This window comes from Microcebus murinus, chromosome 2, assembly GCF_040939455.1.
Source record: "Microcebus murinus isolate Inina chromosome 2, M.murinus_Inina_mat1.0, whole genome shotgun sequence".
NCBI classification, from domain to species: Eukaryota; Metazoa; Chordata; class Mammalia; order Primates; family Cheirogaleidae; genus Microcebus; species Microcebus murinus.
This window is the reverse complement of record NC_134105.1, coordinates 122,387,936-122,408,069: the sequence shown is the minus strand read 5'-3', so window position 1 is coordinate 122,408,069 and position 20,134 is coordinate 122,387,936. Positions and strand designations below refer to the sequence as shown.

Genomic DNA, 20,134 nt, shown 5'->3' with positions numbered 1-20,134 from the left:
CCCTCCCCACCTCGCCATTCTGCCTACCAGATCACCTGCACCCTTCCCCCATCGTCAAATGCCGCCTGCCGTTGGCATCAGGAGTGGCGCCTCCTTCTGAACTGCAGGTGCCTCCTGCACTTTATTTCACAACTCCGGAGGCACTTGACCTGACTGCCACAGAGTCTGCTCTTGTGTGTGTCACCTATCCTCATGACGCTCCTGTTTATCTTCCCCACTCAGTCTATTTACTTAATAAATAGTTTTTAAATGACTAAAAGGAATGATCAATCAATTGAACAGTGACTGATGCCCGAATCTGGCATGAGCCAGTGGAAAATGATTCAGAAGTGATGGAATGATTTAAACAAAGAATAAGACACCAAAGACACTTCTCATTTTGTGTGCTGATCTTTTAATGAACATCTTATAATCTTACAAAATAGCTGGCTGCAGCTGTCTTGCGTTGCCATACGGCAGATCAGCTCCCGCAGTCCGTTCCGGTGAAGCCGTCCCCTTGGTGCCGACTGACCACGCCGCAGAGACCGCACGGAACAGAGGAAGGGCCGAGCCCAGTGCCTTGTGATGGAGAAAGGGGAAGGAGAGAGCCCAGAAGAGCTCTTGACTTCCAGGTACTCTTTGCTTTCGTGTTTGCCAGCATGGCCCATTCTCCCCACTCCGTCTCCTATCCGTCTCTCCGACTGGAGGCTGTCATGCCAGTCCCTAGAGTCAGGCAGCCCCGGGCAACCTGGGCACCAGAACTCCTACTTACTGGGAAAAAGAGGAAACAAAATCGACTTCGAAACAATGAAGCAGAAGAGCCTCTGGGAGAGGCCCTCCATGGCACCATCGATGCGGCGCCAGGGCGAGCTCACGTCCCTGGGATCCGCGGCCGTGGGCCCTGCTCTCCCACTCTAGCCGTGGCCTCGGTTGCTCAGAGTACTCGGCCCTGGGGACGAGGACAGGAAGAGCTCGCTGTCTCTGAATGGCCTCAGCTGACTAGGGCCGGGCAGCTCCGAGCGGAGGGACGTTTCGCACACAGGAGCTACCCTTCCACCGTCCCAGGCGGGGGCGGATTGAAGATGCTGCCAACAGAGGATACAATATTTACAGTGAGGCCTGCGAGAGAAATGATCTTACTATTACTTTTATGGAAAGACTGAGCGCAGACGCATGCTGGCATGAACGACGGGCTACGTGTTTCTGTGGGGCTACAGCTCAGAAATGCCCAGAACGGCTCTTCCTCTGCGGCAGTCTCAGACAAGGGGCGAGCCCCAAGAAGGCGCGTGACACACTTCCAGGAATTTGGATATTTTTCCCTAGAAAACTTTATAACATGTTGTGTTTTTTTTTTTTGATAGAGAATTTAAACTTCTCCACTGTCCTTTGAATATTGAAACCTATCAAAATCCCAGAAATATATAAATATCCTGTCCTCCTGGGGCTCTAAGTGTGAGCCATGGCAATGAATGGCGTCTAGGCTGTGGCTTCTCTATGGCTGGACCTACAGAGGACAGGGGGTTTTTTGGATGGGCAAACTCTGCTCTTCAGTTTCCCCAAGGACTTTGCCACCCTCATTCCACAAACTCACAGATAAATATGGGTGTATGAATTTATCCTTGTATTTTCCATTTCAGAATATTGGTCTTCCCTACATGCTAGTGTGGATAATACTTCGATAATTGTGGGTAATATTTCCTATTCTTATTTGCAAAAAGTAGAGCAACTGTGGTCACAGCAAAAAAGCAGAAGAAAGGAAGAGATGATGGTTGAGCTCTAAATTTTGCCTGTTCTTGGTTCTCACTGGAGAGGAAACTCTGGGGGAGACAAGACTCCCTGCCCTTTCTAGGGTGGTAAGACTGGGACGTTGAGCAGAAATCAGCTCCTTACTCCCTTCCCCAAGGCTTAACCTAGAAACCTTTGCAAAAACACGTAACTGCAATAGACCACATGCAAAATAGTAAGCCCTGGCTGTAAATAGAGGCAGGGTAATTATGGTCTTCATGTGCAGTCCATCTATTGAACAGGAAAGGGTAAAGACAATAAAATGGAACCTAAATAGTTGAAATTCTTCTGTCTCCCCACTGGGTGTCACCCTTGCTCCATGTATTTCCATGGCTTGCTTAAATCAAAATCTCTAGCCCACAGAATTTATACATCGCTCTTGAATAGAATTTATCTCAATTTTTACATTGCTCATGGGATTCACTGTGGTCTTCTTTGGAGGCTTGGAAAAAATACTGAGTCTCTTTGACTCCTGTCATCCATATGCTCCTGGCCTTGACTTAACCCTGATTGCTCATCTCCTGATGGTGTCCTCTGGCTCCTCCATCCCTGCCTGTTCTTTCTTTGCCTTCCTCCTCTCCCTCCCACTATAATTACCTTGCTATAACATTTTTTTTTGCCCCAGAAAAATCACAATTAATCATGTGACTGTGAATGATGGCCAGGCTTGGGGACTTCTAGCAAGGAGTGAAACCACAGGCCAAGTATGAAGAGTGGGGTGTCCCTCTGGCCTGGTGACCAGAGAGTGTGCCCTAATGCAGACTTGCTGGCTGGCTGGCTGGCTGGCTGACGGTCACATTTGGAATGGGGATATATGGAAGTGCAGAAAATCCTGGGTCTCACCAACTCCAATTGAGAGTTCTGAGAAGTGGAGGAAAGTTAATATCTTCTTTTTGGGCAAAATCTCAAGAACCACAGTCTAATTCTCCTGGACCCATCACCGGTAGGTACTCACACCCAACTTTCACGACTCTTAGTGTTATCATTCCAACTCCTTACCTCCTTCAAGTGGGCCCAGCTCCCAGGTCATAAAAAGATGATCAGCTGACAAACTAGCATCTAGAATTTCATCCAATCACTCTCTCTCCTTCTCCCTTCCCATTCGACCTGTCAATCCCCAACAATAGCAAGACGGCAGGCAACTTGTCTTTTTGTCCTCAAAGCCTCAGCATTCATTTTGAACGTGAACTTCACAGCAGCATGTGTGGAACAATGGATTTTTAGCTTAGTAAACAGCAAAAAATATAATATATATAATATATTTATATAATTATGTTTAAATACTTATAAAGAATTAATAACTAACTTCATTATTTAAAGAAGCCTACACAAAAGAAAGGGAAATAACCAGCTGAGAGTAGATGAGCCCTGAAAGATGGCAATCCATTCGAAATGGGTATTAACAGTGTCCCTGCCAACATCTCTCCTCGTGTTTTGCTATTAGTTTGCAGGTTGGGTGGGGCTGAGCAGCTGGCAGGGTGCAGAGTGGGGAGCAGGGCAGGCGCTGAGGATGGCTCTGAGCAGAATGTAAGTGGGGAGGGTCCTTATATATCTTCCGTGTTTCTCCTTCCACTCTAAAGAAAATTTGCCTAGGATTCTCCCCCCCTTGGGCTACTTGATGCACTAGGTGGCAACTGTAAGTAAATATCCTCTAGCATTTCCTATGAGATCCTTCACACTTTTGCTCCTTCCTCTACTTCATGACCTTTCTTCTTCCTTCACTCTGTTTCCTCCTGTGTTGGCCTTTTTTACTGCCTCTGGGCTGTGGAGGGAGGGCCAATCCCACAGCTACTGATTTTCTTCTGCCGTGGGGTCTCGGCAGGTGCATTCATCCAGGTCGCAGTCAGCAGCAAATGGAATGACCTGGGGGTGAAAGAGAAGTGGAAATAACCCATGCTGTGCGAGCTTCACACTTTTCAACCAGCTTTCACTTTTTCTCACCTGGTCCCGAGGAACTGTGGGACTATGGGCTACTACCACAGACCTGAAGTTAACACTTCTCCCACTCACACGCCATGTAACCCTGTTATCTTAGGCAAGGTAATTCTTTTTTATTTTACTGTCTTTGTATATAAAGTGGGCAGAACAACAGAAACTATGCCAGAGAGTGTTTGTAAGGCTTAAATAAGATGATGGGTATAAAACACTTATGCATTGGCAAGCACCTATGACTACTGTTCTTCTATTTCTAAGATTACACTAATACCTAAAACTACTGCTTTTATTATTTACATTGCTGCTATCATCTTCACAAAATTTCTGTAAAGTAGGAAAGATGTATGTCAGCACATTCTCTTTATAGAGAAGGCCGAGAGAGGACGGATGCCTAACTCAGGATAATGACACCACTATATGGAAAGCCAAGGCCCTACAGATTAGCTCTATGACTCCTACTCCTTAATGTTCTTGAATCAATAGGATCATCTTCGCCATCTTCATAAACATGAGTTTTTATCTTTATTGATCCCAGGATATACTTTGGCTTGATGAAACATTGCATCTCCCCACCCATTGTGTGTGGCTATATCGCCTTTCTTCTATGTAACTATCCTTTCCCCATGCCAGGGATGGTCCAGGAAAAGTTGCTGTCTTCTTCTTGCACTGCTACCAACAGACAAACATCACTTTTGAGTGTCCAAAACTCGTATCAGAGAGATTTAGGCATTTGGGAGACATTTTCCCTTTTGGGCATTAACAATCTAATGAGATCAAAATGAATAGGCATATCACATACAATACTAGTCCAAGTACACTGAAAAGACATGGGCTTGGTGATTGGGCAAGTGGATTGGAGCATGGGTGGGACCGTTTGGGGAAATTTTCCAGCATATTTGCACATATGAAGTAAAATGTGATTTAGGAGTCAACAGAGGGGTGAAGTGCCTTTTCAATCTCGATTTTTGTGTATGCTGGCCACAGACATTGAAATTCATTATAAAGACAAACCTAGATTTGCAGAGTGTGAGATGGGGAGAAAACTTCTTGCTTTCTCCCTAAGTGATCATGCTTCCTGTATGGAGATAGCTGGCCTGAGTTCTGGCCTGTGGTCCAAGCGCTTGATCTGTTTCTCTTAGTTCAGAATGTATTGGCTTTAGAGTGAAAGAGGGCCAAATTGAATAGTGACATGATGAGCCTCTGAGTGCTGTGCATTAAATAAGTTGATTGACATACATGGTGAGAACAGTGTGGCACACAGTGAGTGATCAGTAAATATCAGCAATTAGGAGATATAGTACTGAGGTCTGCCTGCAGGTGATCATGGTAGGCATGGTTTTATCATAGAGACATGCACAAAGAAGGAAATAACATCTCTTAGGTGTTTCTGATTTATCAAATTGGCCAATTAGCTTAAAATATCTTTGGAACACTTGGATTTTTACCCATATTATCACAAAACTTCAGCCTATTCAATTTTATAGGCTTAGCTTAAGCCTATATCCTAATTTAACAGAGCCAAGACTAATAGGGACAAAGGGCATCAAGGACAGGACTCATGCCCAGGACATAATCTAGAGATTGCTCAGACGGCTGGTGGCAGCCGTCCAACACGTGCCTGCAGTACGCTTATAACACGCTGCACGAGACTGCTCGTGTAGTTGTGAAGATGAATGGCAGCTGGAGAGCACTTCGCTGGTAATCCTGCCTCCCGAGGGTAAAGACCAGTGGTTTCCCTGCCTACAGAGAAGTTCCCTGGACGGTGATAAGAAGTGTGACTCTTACAGTAACAAAAGCCATGGATTTCCTGGAAGAGTTGCCAATGGATAATTAGAAATCTAGTGTTTTCTAACCACTTCGGGACCAGCGTTGACTACAGTGGACGGCCACAGATGAGCGCGCACAGCGACTGTAGCCGACAGCCGTGATAGGACTTTTCTAATTTTTCATTTATCAAAATAAAATTGTGAACATTTAAAAATCACGTAATGAAAACATATATGTATAAGTTACCTGTTCTGATTTACATGACAAGTAAAGCTGCCTGTAAAGTAAAACACGCTGTCAGTGCTTTCAAGCTTTCCTCAGGGCACAAGAGCAAGACGGACCCGTCGTCCACGCGCAGCACGGACCGCCGTGCGGCTGTGAGTGCGGCTGTGAGTGCGGCTGTGAGTGCGGCTGTGAGTGCGGCTGTGAGTGCGGCTGTGAGTGCGGCTGTGAGTGCGGCTCTGGGCAAGTACCGAATGGCTAAGAGCCTGTGCTACCCTTACTCCTGTCACTGCAGAAGCTCTGATGTTTGTTCATTATAATTCTGTCTTGACTGTTAAATTAGAACCAACTGTAATCCACCACGAAGGAAAGCGAGCCAAAGAGCCTGCCTTATTCTCGGAGCTCCTCTCTCGCCCCCATCCCGGGTCTCTCCTTTACCTTCTTGGAGGACAGCGTGGAAGAGCAGCAGTCTCCCCCATCGTAGTGGCAGTAGGCCCGGTTGTTGATCGTGTCGCACCAGCCGTCCGCTTGGAAGGGCTGTAAGGAAGTGGAACTCAGCGGCTCCGTGCAGCTGCACGAGGCCCTGTCCTGCTCTCCCCACCCCCTACCCCCCGCCCCCATAATCCGTAGACTCCAGAGGTACTGTGGGGAGCACCCAAGGGGCAGGACACAAATGGATCCAACATTCTCAAAAAGTTGAAAAATCTCAAGGCCATTGATTGAGCCTAAGGAATTGTCAAATTTCACCTGTAGCACCTGCTCCTGGCCTACTCTAAGGTCTGGGATGGGTCATTTAAACTCTTTGATCAACTTTTTCACTTCTTGTAATAAAAGGTCTTGATATCATGTAGATTACAAGACATTTTCACACATTTTAACTGTTGATCATCGGAGAAGGCCTGTGCAGTAGACAGGACTGTCTGTAAAAGTCCCACTTTATGAATGAAGAACTGGCAATAGACAGAGGTAATAAGAATCTCCCTGGGTCACATAGCTATGGTGAGGCAGAGTTTGGCACTAGATGCCAAGGTGCTTGCCATATATCTTGGCTTTGACCTGCTTTTCACATATTAAGGACCATAACCTCTTCTGGTGTGGGAAGACTGATCCTTAAAGATCCTGGGAGTCTCTGGGTGCCATGAAGACCCGAGTGGTGTCTGTCTAGCGTGCAGTGGTGCTAGGGCTGAGGACACCAGTGCTGGGACAGAAATATTCCCACGCATGCAGCTGTCTCACGCATTGCAGCGAGACACAGGTCAGAGCAGAGAAAGCTAAACTGTCCCCATCACTCCTGTCACTGCTGAATAGGAGCCAAAACGGAAAAGAGGTCAGGCCAAACCAGAGTTGATGGAGTGTTTCACCCTAAAAGAGAATGTACGGTAAGAACAGCAACAGGGAGTTAAAAAATAGCTCAGCAGCGCACTGCACTGTTACTCCAGAAAACTGCCTCTGGAGGGAAGCACTGCATCCCGGAGGGCACGGCAGCCGGCCCACCTGTTTGAGAGCATCAGGCTCCCCCATCCTGAGCTGATGCATAACCGTAAAGCTTCAGAGAATGACTCGTGGCCAAACTCTTGAGGTCACAGAAATTTTAAGTTCTAAGGCCACCTTCCAGTTTACACGTTCAAATCGTTTTCTCTCCACCTCACTCTCCTAAATGCCAAATGGAAGAAGGACTGTGCCCTATTTCACTGTGCTTTGATGAGATAGGCCACTCAACTCAAAAACGGCCATTAAACATTTTTCGGCAATTAAGTCACGTCAGAACGAGCTCATCCAAGCTATCACTTCACTGTTCTGACTTGCTCTGTGGGGTCTCGAGGTCATCTGAACATCGTTCCAGACGTGTGCCAGCCTGCCAGCCGCCGGGAAGCTGCTGCTTGTGGGGTGGGGGCTGCTGTCGCACAGCTGCACAGCAACGCCAGCGAGAGCAGGAAGTGAGCATGAATTCTGTTTTTGACACAGGCCTCACTGCGATAAAAGACAAGGATTTCGAGATGAACATTTGTCTGTGACACTGGAGCCAGTTATTCCGGCTCTAGAGAACTTTGAATCACTATAAAATCAAGAAACAGGTCCAAAATTACAGCCAAATAATAGAAGTCAAAAGACACTAGTGTGACCTGAACACCTGTAGATGCCGCCAGTCCTATAGAAGGCCCAGACACATCTACTGGGATGCCCCAGAGTGGCTTTCTTTTTCTCTTTTTCAGTGTTTGGAGTATATTTTCCTCATCCAACACTGCATCTATTACTTTTCCTACAACCTCAACTGACTAATTGGCAAAATTTAATAAGTTCCTTCTTTTTTTCCTTGCAATTGTCTATAAAAATATAAAAAGCACCCAAAATACTTTTCCTACATATGCAAGTATGGTCTTAAGAATGGAGAATTAAAGACAGATCAAAAGATATTTTTCCTTTCCCTAAGAACAACCTAAATATTTCAATGGGTTAGTAAAGGATCATGGGGAATTGTTCTTTCTAAAGTTTTAAGCAAGGATGGCTTCTCATCCCAAGAACATCAGGGAAGGCACGTTGAAACGAGCAACAGTGTCCTGCATGACCTTCTCCAGGTCCCACTGGACTTCTGTTGCTATAGCCCCGAGGAGATCTCTATAAGATCCTTCTTTTCTGCTCTTTAAGAGTCATCAGGAAAGAGAAGGGAATTTATAAAAAGGAATAGAAATGCAGAGAAAAGGCTGGAAAGACCCAAGTGTTTAATTTACTATATACCTATTAGAATTAATCGCTCCTCCCCCAACCTGCCAAAACAACCACTCCACCCTCAACAAACAGAGTCGCCCATGGCAACATGTGCCTGGGAAGCTCGACAGCTTGAGTCCAAAGTTACAATGAAAAAATAGAAAGGGAAAAATGACTAATTGATCCAAAATTTAAAAATATCTGAAGACTGGATGTAGACTAGGATATTTTAATCTCAATGATTGAAAGACACCAGACTTGGTTACATATCACGCCTCCCTGCAGGACACTTTCCCAAGGGAGGGCACTAGGCTCGGCTCCTCTGCACACTGTGTGCACAGGTAAATCTCACCACCCATAGCTACACCTTGTTCATTCTGTAACAACAGAACATAAAGTGTTCATTGTAAGTACATTTTTCAAATACCTGAAACTTATTCCTTAAAGGGTCACTTTTTTGTTTTAACCATTTTGATAAAAGAAAAAAAATCTTTATTAAATGCATGTTTCCCAGCCTTTTAACAATGTATACAACACAAAGTCATCAACACAAACATTTATTATTTTCATTTTACAGGAAGGTTCTCGCCTTTGTTAAATGCGCCTCCTCCAACATACACACACCGTCTTCAAGCATGCTTCACCTTGAGCCAGGAAGGCAAGCCCTTGGAATTATACTTAGTGAATACCTAAATCTGACAGAGAGCTTGGGTTGCTCTTCTTATGCTGTATGAGCTTTATGATACTTACTTTAGTTGTTACAGGAAGGCTTTTCCTGTCAGTCTGTTGGTATTAGCTGTGTTCCAGGCAGATGAAGTGGCCAAATAAATGACTGTGTGCAAGTAATGGAATGCAAAGAGGGAAGGCTGTGATTCTATTCCACCGATACCACCTTGGAAAGTCTCAAAAGTAAACATGATTTCTTCTTTACATTATATAATCAATCTGGTGTTCTCTTTTAAGGTTGCTGTGGGGAGTTAGCCATAGAGATGGTGGCCCGCCTGTTGTCTACAGGTAGAGTCATTCATCCAATCACTCAACATTCCTTATTCCATGCCTATATGTGCCAGGTACTGTAGTGGGATATAGAGATAAAGGGAACCCACTATAAACAATTTCAGCTCAGTGTGATAGTTCAGTGCTCGCATCAAGATGTGAGCAGAAGAGAAGTACCTAATCCAGATTTTGGGATCGGGGAATCTGCCTTCAGGGGCTGGTTTTACTACATCTAGCCTCAATGGAGAAGAACTTAGGACTGGATGAATCTGAAGGGAAGAAGAATCTGAGCGACCAAGAGAAAGGAGGATGCACCTGCGGGGTGGGTGGTCCCAGGCTGCCTGTCACAGACCCCACGCCCAGGCAGAGTTCCATAAACTTTGACTGACTGGCTGACAATATTGCTCTTCCTAATCGGACTAAGAACATTTGTCTTCTATAGCTTGCCACAGAACTCAAGGCCTCACTGACGTTTTAGAAGGTGAGTCTGGGCTGGAGATCTGCTCTGATAATCTACAGGTGGGAACTTCAGCCTAAAGGGCCCATACCCCACAGGTGAGGCAGGGGGCGGAATCCTGCTTTGTTGCCTCAAGCAGTGTTCTAGAGCAGAAGATGCTAATCACATTTTTGGCTGATGTCGAACACTCTTTTTCACATGATTTCTGAACAATTCTTCCAGTTATATGAATAAAACATACAACCCACATTTATTTCTTCGTATTGATCGGGCTGTGTCAGGTCCCCAAGAAGCTCTTTTCCAAAGCTGTGGGGCAGCACTGGGGCAGTCCTCGCAGCAGATGGGAGCTCTGTGTAAATGTACACACTCACTTTCTCTTTTTCTCTGGCTCTTCGATAACTGGCTAGATGAAGTCTTGAATACTATTTAGAACCCTTGTTCTAGGAATGATTAAATGGAGCCTTAGGAAGGTGAACTGTCTTATTTTCAATGCTAGTTAGTAGAAATCCTGAAAACAGAATTCAGATCTCTCTTCTCGATCTGATGCTCTCTCTGCTATACCATGCCGCCCCTGTCTGTGATTTCATTCATCTTTTAATTTACTGAGAAAGAAGGGTAACTTGAATTCCTTTGGTACCTCTATTAAAAAGGCTTAGGTACAGGGACATTAATATGAAGTGAACCCAGTGACCCAACACAGAGACTAAGAAAGGGTAAGATATATATGTAAATAAGGTAATCTCAACTCCACTAGACCCCACAACATCACTTTTGTTTCTCTCAGTTGTGGGTCAGGGTTTATCCCAAATGGGCTACCTGGCACTACAGCTCCTTCTGAGGCTCGGGGCTTAGCAGGCCCACCTTGCCTAGAAACTGACATCCCCGGGAGAAAGACACTGTGTTCCAATCCCATCACCAGATGCCTGCGATCCAGAAGCATTCATTTCTGAGCTTCAGAATGTCAAAGCCAGACATTTTGCTGCTCATTGCAGTCATTTGAGGAAAAAAGAAAATGGAGTTGTTCCCCTCTTCCATTGCTCACCCCTTGGGATAGGAGGGTTCTAAGGATGCCTCGTTTGCGGGTTTGCTGCAGTCTCCTTGGAAAATGTAAACTTAAAATATGCAGATACCTAGAGATGGATGGTGGATTATGCAGGAGTTGTCTTTCTTTCTTTCTTTCTTTCTTTCTTTCTTTCTTTCTTTCTTTCTTTCTTTCTTTCTTTCTTTCTTTCTTTCTCTTTCTTTCTTCATTCAGAGACAAGGTCTCCCTCTATCATTTAGGCTGGAGTACAGTAGCATGACCATAGCTCACTGTAACCTCGAATCTCTTGGGGTCAAATGGCCCTCCCACTTCAATCTTCTAAGTAGCTGGGACTACAGGTACATGCCACTATGTCTGACTAATTTTTTTTTTATTATTTTTTACTGAGATGGGGTCTTGCTATGTTGCCCAAGATGGTCTTGAATTCCTGGTCTCAAGTGATCCTCCAGCTTGGCTTCCCAGAGTGCTGGGATTACAAGAGTGAGCCATCAGGCCTAGATGGAATAGTTTCTTAGATACACTGTCTTCAGGAAAATCTCATTTGGCTTTCCGGACCCAACCAGTTCTCCCTTTTCTGAGTTATGGGGTATTTTAGCCATATATTCATTATAGGACTTAATACTCTGAATGTATTTAAAACTGTCAAAGGCTCAGTATCTAATCACCTTGGTAGTCCCCGCTACTGGTTCAGTGTCTGATGCATAGTAGGTTCTCAATGAATAAATAAATATTATTGCCTTGTTTTGAAGGGCATTTTACATTTCTTTGGAATATTTTATGACCAGATCCTTTCTTTTCATTATTTTTCTACTGCCAGAAAATTTTCTAGGCATGTTGCTTTATAAGAACCACATAACCTAGACACAGGTCCAGCTTTTATGGGCATCCAGTCCTTTCATTTTCTTATTATAAACAGACACTGTAGACACTGTAGTTGAGATAAATCATATACACACATATACACATATATGTGTAGATCAGGTATATATGCATTGATTATTTCCTTCTAGGTACAGATCATGGACAAATCTATTTCTGAAAGTAGAAAAAAGTAGTAGAATAAATATACCATCTGAAAATTATCTCTCTATAAACCATCTAAAAATGTTGGCTAAAACATAACAATTCCTCTCAGTCCCACAGTTGGGATCATAAGAAAGGAAGGGAAATTTCCCCAAGGCCAAAAGCAGAAACTGAAAACCAGAGCAGAAAGAGCGCAGTAAACCATGGCTGTCCTAGGAATGTTTGCAGATATCTGTAATCAAGTGGCTGGGTTTTAACAGATGATCAGGAACAGGAGCCTGGGTCTTGGCCCTTTGCCAGGTGGGGAAATTTTAAATGACCCTGTTAGTATTTTACTATTATAAAAAGACCATGTTTTGAGGACTGATAGGAATAACACAGCCATTGGTGATGCTCCCGAGGGTGTAGCCAAGGGACTTGCTCCAGCCAACCATCCCTGAAGTCCACGGGACTCAGAGCCAGACCTTGGCTAACTCGCTGGTCACTAAGCTATCAAGGACCTGCTGGTTTGCCAGCTAGCAGTTGAAACTGCTGAGAGAATCTCCCTGAAGGCCACAGGGAGATTCTACACACAGTGGATGAGCAAGATACAATTTAAAGAAAGCTAACGAAGATATGCATTCTGCTGGGTGGTCAGAGGATGGCAACACGGGGTCTGGTCCTGGGGTCTGTTGTGCATTACTGGGCCATGTGAGGTCACACAGCTTCCACGTGGGACCTCAAACCTCTGCCTGTGCGATCACCAGACCTCCAGAAGAGGCAAATGTGTACCTTTACAGGAGCTAAAAGAGAAACCTGTTTGTAATCAGCTAATCTGTATCTGACACCTGGACCAAAGCAAAGTCTTAGAATGAAAATAATCAAGTTGTGCAAAAATTAATCTCCTCTGAGAGAAATAGTTGAGATAAATTGGATGGAAAAAGAAAAGTTAGCAAAATAAGGTCAAATGACTTCTTCCACCTGTAATGTTTTTATCTACTTCAAGGTACTGCTAAGGAAACTATCGTGACTGTAGGGTGGGGTGATTAAAAGCAGGTGACATGGTGCTTGATGAACCTGGGTGCAAATCCCAGCTCTGCTTCTTGCCAACCATTAGCGTCTCAGTAAGTTACTTAGCTACCAGCAGCAGTGTCCTCATCAGTAAATGAGAGTAATGACGCCCTGCTCCCAGGACTGTGGGAAGGACTGGATGGACGGCGGGAGGAGAAGCACTGCACAGCGCAGGCCCCACGTCAGCACTCGCGGACTCGTGGTTCTGAGAAGGAGAAACAGCAGGACAACTACCGCTGCTGTTGGCTTCGTAGGCTGGTGCCCGAGCTCTCTCCCTAGAGACTCTGGTCGGAAAAACTTCAAGACTCCAGCACCTTGGAGTCAAAGCCACCGACGCTTTCCTCCCTGAGAGCCCCTGCCCGGCTCGCTCTTACTGCAAATGCACGTATCTGAGTCATGAAGGAGAGAGTCAGGTGACGAGGCACCTGTGTCTGGAATTTGTGGAAACAGACAGGGAAGGGCCTCACTGGCTCCCGGAAACGAGGGCTCTCCCGCAAAGCACAGTGGAGACTCAGGTGTCTTAGCCTCAGACAAACCCCAACCATCACAGCAGACACCTCTTCTCTGACATGTGCCACCGGCAAACAGGAAGGTGAGGGGTCTCTCTAGGACTGACTTGCAGCCCAAACTAACCTCCTTTCATCTAGCTGCAAATAAAGACCCAAAGTCGCACGGGCTCTCCCCGTCACTCACAAACACTCGCTGACCTGCTTCTCCACGGAGCCTCTGGCCCCGCGTGCGCCGCAGGCGTGGCCTTGCTCACCTGCTCACCGCGAGGCCGGGAGGGTGGTGCTGGTGGACGGGGACAGAGCCCCAGTGGTGAAGATGGGCAGGGAGTCGCCGGTATTTGTGTCAGCAAAACACTGGCTCGAGCTCAGAGCCCTGCCTCCCGAGGACAGGGACAGGAGAGCAGAATGTCCCGCCGCAGGGCCCCCACAGCAGCACCGCCCTCCTGCAAGGCTGTCATCGCCCCCGTGAGCCACGTCGCGAGCCGCTGCTGCCCACGGAGGGCTCGTGGCCCTCCCGCCCAGACGCCTCACTGATGGCCCTGTGTTCAGCACCTGTCGCCGCTCTCTTGCTTCCCACCCGTTGCCAAGACTACGGGAGGGCTGCTGTGCGGCCTGGGAAACCCCCCACCCCCACTCCTTCCGCAAATCTCCGTGATGGCTCACAGGGTGACGCCTCGACCCCGCCCCTTCTGGTCGCGGAACCCCAACTCTATGCTCTAAAGCAGACAGACAAAAACAAAAAGGGTTTTCTCCTCCTCCACCAGCGTCCTTTGTGGGCTCCCCTTTCCTCTGGTGCAGTGACCCCCTGCAGTCGGTTAGTCAGTGACTGCCAGACCCCGCTGCCGAAGACTGAGGCCAGGGCGGTCAGCCCCTCTCCTCCTCCCACCACACAGCGATGCTTCTCACAGGTCTCTCGCTGGGCTGGGAGCTGGGCCCCCGGAGTGCACGTGTTGGGGCGCTGGGCTGGGAGCTGGGCCCCCGGAGTGCACGTGTTGGGGCGCTGGGCTGGGAGCTGGGCCCCCGGAGTGCACGTGTTGGGGCGCTGGGCTGGGAGCTGGGCCCCCGGAGTGCACGTGTTGGGGCGCTGGGCTGGGAGCTGGGCCCCCGGAGTGCACGTGTTGGGGCGCTGGGCTGGGAGCTGGGCCCCCGGAGTGCACGTGTCGGGGCGCTGGGCTGGGAGCTGGGCCCCCGGAGTGCACGTGTTGGGACGCTGGGCTGGGAGCTGGACTCCCACCACACACACCATCAGAACTCACTGGTGTCTTCATTGGGAGGCTGGTGGGCCCATCCATTTTCATGATTTCCTTTTCCATGTTTGCATAATGGGAGTGGTGTAGGGGCCTGTGAAGTCTCCCGACTCAGGACTGTTTAAAAGAGCAATGGAGTAGCAGTTGTACTGGATCTCCTGCCTCCTCTCCAGCTACAGCCTATAGGAGCCAGCCTGCTGTGTTTCAAGGTCAGATGCAGAAAGAAATCTGGAACACAAGAGGTTCAAATTCTGCAAGGACCCTGGGGGCAGGGACACTTCTGTTTTGATCTTTTCCATTCCGTTTTCCTCCTTCAGCAATAAACCTCATGCATCAGCACAATATGCAGCGCGTTACAGTAGGTGCTGAATGAGGATTTGCGGGTGAAACTAGTGGATCCTCTCTATAATTGACTCTATAAAACTACGAAATCAGAACACATTTTGTTTTCCACTCCACGTGCCTTTCCTCCGAGATAAGCTCACCCGCCCCTGCCTTGCTCGCTAGCCTCCGCAGATACTTGTCCTCGCGACCAGTCACTCTCCCCAGATACCACTGAGAATAGCTTAGCGTGACTTCCAGGGATAGGTCACTCACAGTGCACTCACCAGACACCAAAATTAAACATTTAAAGGGCTGACAGCGACAGCAGAATTTCAGGCCTCTGCAGGCACCTGGCCGAGGGGGTGGGACCTGCTGGGCCAGCCTCCCATGGCCTCTCGGGTGGCCCCCACTCAGCTCCACTCTCTGGGCCTCGGCAGCTGCTGTGCCCGGGCCACGCCCGCAGGATCACCACATTAGGTGGCACACAGTGTTCCAGAGCTCGCATGGCTCGGGGGGTGCAGGAGGGAAGGATGAGGAAACAGTGTAAGTCAAAGGAAGAAAACCTGCAGTGGGGACAAGGGGGAAACACGCTGGCGTCCTGCGAGAAGGCCCAGGGTAGACAGCTGGGGTCCTGCGTGGACTTTGACCTTTTCGTTCCCTCCGTCTCTGTCTCCTGGCTCCTGAGCCAGCCTTCAGTTCATGAGAGGCTTAGGCAGGCCTGAGCTGGCTACCAGAATGTTCCACGCAGCCCCAACATGCTTGCTCACCCCCGCCCTCCACTGCACGCACACACGCCAGGCAGCTCAGCACTCCCTGCTCCCCAGCCCGCCTGCGGAAGGTGACTGGGAATGCAGACTGGGGGAGGAAACAACAATATTCATTGTTTGGATTAAATATTTTTCTTAGCCCTCTTGCTGTTTGCTGAGTGTCTTATTTTTTTTTTTCTGTCCCATTCTCTCCCCTTCTCTCCTTCCGCCCTCCTTCCATCCCTCCCTCTCTTTCTCTGCAACCAAGCACACTGAGAGAAATTTTGAGCAGAAGGCAGACTCGTAGGGCGAGAAGTGTTGTTTAAAGAAAGCAAAGTAGTTGACAAAGCCTTTTTTCCATTCTGATGCCATACCCAGCTCTTTACAAAGATAAAGCCATTTCACTTAGGGTAAATGGAAATCTGTATTTCTTTGTGTGTTGTAAGTGTCCATGGAACATAACTCACAGCACTTATTTTTTCTCTTTCATATATATGTAATACATGTGTACACATATGCACACACATAAATGTTATAAATACACATATGCATGCACATGTGTGTACACACATACACATATATGGTACATATGTGAGCTGCATATCTGTGCTTCCTTTCTTTCTTATATATATAAGATATCATGTATATAATAATTAATAGTGTATACTATCTATAATATAGACATAAGAAAAAGCATATGTTTTTATTTTACACACAAATACACACACACACAATTTCTCAGAAAGCACCAGGCATAGGGAGCTAGGGAGCACACCTGAAGGTGAAATTGTTTTCATAAACTATAAAACATCACATAGAAGCAAAATGCTATTTTTATTTTCTACATGGCGAGTGCTGTGTACTACAGAGTCTGTACACATCATCTTACTGAAGCCACACAAGGACCTGAGGAGGGGCCATTATCGTGCCTGTTTGGCAATGAGAAAAGCCAAAGGCCAGAGCTGTGAGAAGACAGACGCGGAGCGACGGTGGGACGGACGCCAGGCCCTGCTGCCCCCGGCGCGTACACCTGCTGCCCCCGGCACGTGCACACGCGCGTACACCCGCTGCCCCCGGCGCGTACACCTGCTGCCCCCGGCGCGCGCACACGCGCGGACACCCGCTGCCCCCGGCGCGTACACCCGCTGCCCCCGGCGCGTACACCCGCTGCCCCCGGCGCGCGCACACGCGCGGACACCCGCTGCCCCCGGCGCTGCGGGCGGGCCTCGCGCCACTGCCCAGCGCTGCGCACCTGGTCCAACCTCTCACTGCAGCTGAGCATGCGCCACCTGTGTCTGGACAAAGTCGACGTCACAGAAACCGGTGAGAAATGTATCGTGTAGAATAGTTAACTGCGAAACTTGTGCCGTGAGCCAGGCGCGGGTACGCGCGAGAACCCGGGATATCTGACCGGCACACACTGAGCGTGCCGCCGACGTCCGGGGCTCCGAGGGTTCACGCGGGACAGTCTCTCCCGCCCACTATCCTGCGCGGCGGTCGCGAGGCAGGCGGGATCTGGGGCGCCCAGGCCGCGGGGGCAGGAGGAGGCCGGGTCCCCCGGCGCCCACGGCGCGCCCACAGGAGCTGGCGAAGAAGTGCGGCGAGAAAGGGGCTGGAGGGTTTAAGAAGTCTTCATGAAGTACGTGGGACTACACCTAATCTTTGAAGAAAGGACAGGGTTTGGGCAGAGAAGTGGGAGAATAATCCCAGCAGGAAGGGCAAATTGAAGTCAAAATTTCAGATGGAAAAAGAAAAGAGATACCCATGAGTCTTTGCTTGGAGTATTAATGACCCAAGTTTGGAACTAGGTCCAGGTCTCCATCCTGAGAAATCTGGTCCATTTCCTGAAGAGAACAGGGAACAATTAAAGGACTTTTTGAGCAGAAGAAGGACATGATGAATGTTCTACTTCAAAGGTCAGATCTGGGGATAATACAGGGAATGTTCAGGAGAGAAATGGACCGACCCAGAGCAGGTAGAAGTTGAGCAATATTAACTGAGAAGAATAGAATCGGCTGGTCATAATATTGAATGGCAAAAACAAACAAAAAAAAAACCAGATGGGAGGGAGCTGAGGGGCATTGCTGAAGGGAAATTGTCAGGACATGGTGAATGATTATATTTGAGTAGAAGACTGATGGAGATGAAGATTTGTCTATGACATTTTGAAGGTTTGTATCACGATCTGCTTTTCTCAAAACATTTGCTCATTGAAAAACTAGCTAGAATGAATCCTTACCACAACAGAATGTCTGAGGTGTGGGACATAGATCCTGTCAGGCAGCAAACCAGCTCACAGTCAGAAGCTCTGCACATTTTCTTTTTCCGTGTATATAAACACAGGTCTAGAGGGTCCCAGCACATTTTCTATCCTGCCCAATTTCTGCCAGGCTTTCTCCATGACTTAGATATGACAACTTAATTACCCCCAGTAGTATCTAGGTCCAGTTAAGTTGAGAAATGGCAAGAGGGAGGTGTCATGTTTATTCCAGAATGTTTTCTTGCCAATAGTCTTGTTTCTGTTAGCCCCAGGCCGCTGTTTAGTTCTTGTGTCTACAGACAGATCAGTCTGTGTGGCTGACCACTGGGGCTCTGTTCCTCAGCCTGCCATGCCAGGCTGGCTCGTCAGCCCAGCCGTGCTGCTCGCCGTTAGCTGGTTGGTCCGTCCAGTCTCACTTTCACCCGCATGGAACCTATTCCCTGTGCAGGTGCCTTGTTTACATTCCCTTTATCTGCAGGACCCTTGCCTGGGTGTCTTACCCCCTCACCCACTCATGGAGCGCATCTGTCTTTTCCCAGCGTTGCTCCAGTTCCATTTTCTCGGTCTCTGATGCTGGCTAAGCAAAGTGCACTGGCAGCCTCCTGTTCCACCCCGTCTCCTGGCTCAGAACTTGCAAAGCCCAGGGAGATGTCCTAACAAGTGGCCAGCACCCCATTTTCATCTCTTAGTTACATTTTCTAAAAGTCTCTCATTTCTAGTTTGTGTCATTTATTTGTTTCTCTGTTTTCAATTTTCCTACTAGTTTAGGAACATGGACTATAGGATCAGACTGCCTGAGTTCATGGACTGGCTAGCTCAAGAGCTTTGGAAATTTAATTAAATTCTCAGCCCCTCGGTTTCTTCATGAGTAAAACAGGAATGGTAATAATGACAGCCAATGCTCATAGTGTGTACCTGGCACACAATAAATACTCAGTAATGTTATTAAACATTCTGTGCAACCAGCAGCTATTTTTTCTTTTTGTCTTCTGTGTACAACGAGCCTGGATACTCTGAGTATTGATGGTTCTCTGTCGGTGAAGGTGGAGCGTGGCCCTCCCAGAGTGGCTACTGGGTGACCTCGACATTCTTCCTCTGTCTTAACTATGATCTGTACCCCAGGAACTCTTACCATTTACCTTGCTCAACCATGGGAGCCAAGTAATAATATGTAACATGGCATCAAGGAAAGTAAAATACATCAGCAAAGTGATCTGGAACACCTAATTGTTCCTCTTATGTGCTGTTGTTGATGGTGAGGTATGGCAGCAACGTTGTGTCCAAGTCTAAGTCCCCTGGCCCCTCCTCTTGTTCTCATCATCCTCACCTCCATGCTAGACCCTTCGCACCTTCCCACAGCCCCATAGCCAACACATCCACCCCTACCATGCTATCTGCACCTTTTCCTACTCCTCTCAAAGCAGCTGACTTACCAGGTGTCAATGATGAGCACTAACACGACTCTATGACTAAATGAAAGGTAAGGTATTAAGGCAGCATACGACCTTGATTGTGAGATGCTGGCACTGTACGAGACACATCAGGAAGACGAGCCTTTGAGGGAGAATGGGAGCATGCGCAGCATCCCCAAACGACTAGTGGAGGTCGACACCCGTCAAACGAAATTAGAAAGCCTGCCTCTGTGTAGGGGGTGTTTTCTGCCCAGGTGAAGTGAGCATGAGTAAAACACACGAATTATTTGGTTTATCAATTTAGTTATTTTCGTGATTTATGAACCCAAAGAGCTCCAGAGATTCTGTGTGAAAGGAGAGAGTGTGCAGAGGAACTAGCAGTAGGACAGGCAGGAAGAGGCACTAAGTAGCAGCAAGGTCATTGGCTCTGCTTCTCGGTGACCAAGCAATTCTACACAGGCCTGGCCCTCGGGCTGGGCACACAGGACATAAACCTGGGACAGGTGAGATCTGGCCAACAAGTGGGCAGACTGCAGACACTCCAGTCTTAGCTAGGGCGTCGTCAGCATCACACATGGTTCCAAAGCCAGAGACCGTTCCCAGAACTCTAACGGCATTTCAGACATGCACCACCGAGCTTAATATTTCTCACATTACAAAGACTTCAGTTGAAT

The 20,134-nt window shown here is 47.7% G+C and overlaps 1 protein-coding gene across 2 annotated transcripts in view; it reads right to left on the bottom strand.

The window, feature by feature from the left end:
- Window positions 1–397: 397 nt before the first annotated feature.
- The window catches only part of PAPPA2 (pappalysin 2), a 311,166-nt gene continuing 291,429 nt past the window's right edge, over window positions 398–20,134 (bottom strand). For both annotated transcript variants that reach the window (XM_012765039.2, XM_012765040.2), the window contains 2 exons: window positions 6,127–6,225; window positions 398–3,627 (listed from right to left, as the gene is read on the bottom strand). In XM_012765039.2, the coding sequence (XP_012620493.2) occupies window positions 3,553–3,627; window positions 6,127–6,225 (174 nt within the window). In that variant the 3' untranslated portion in view covers window positions 398–3,552. The remainder of the gene's footprint in view (window positions 3,628–6,126; window positions 6,226–20,134) is intronic.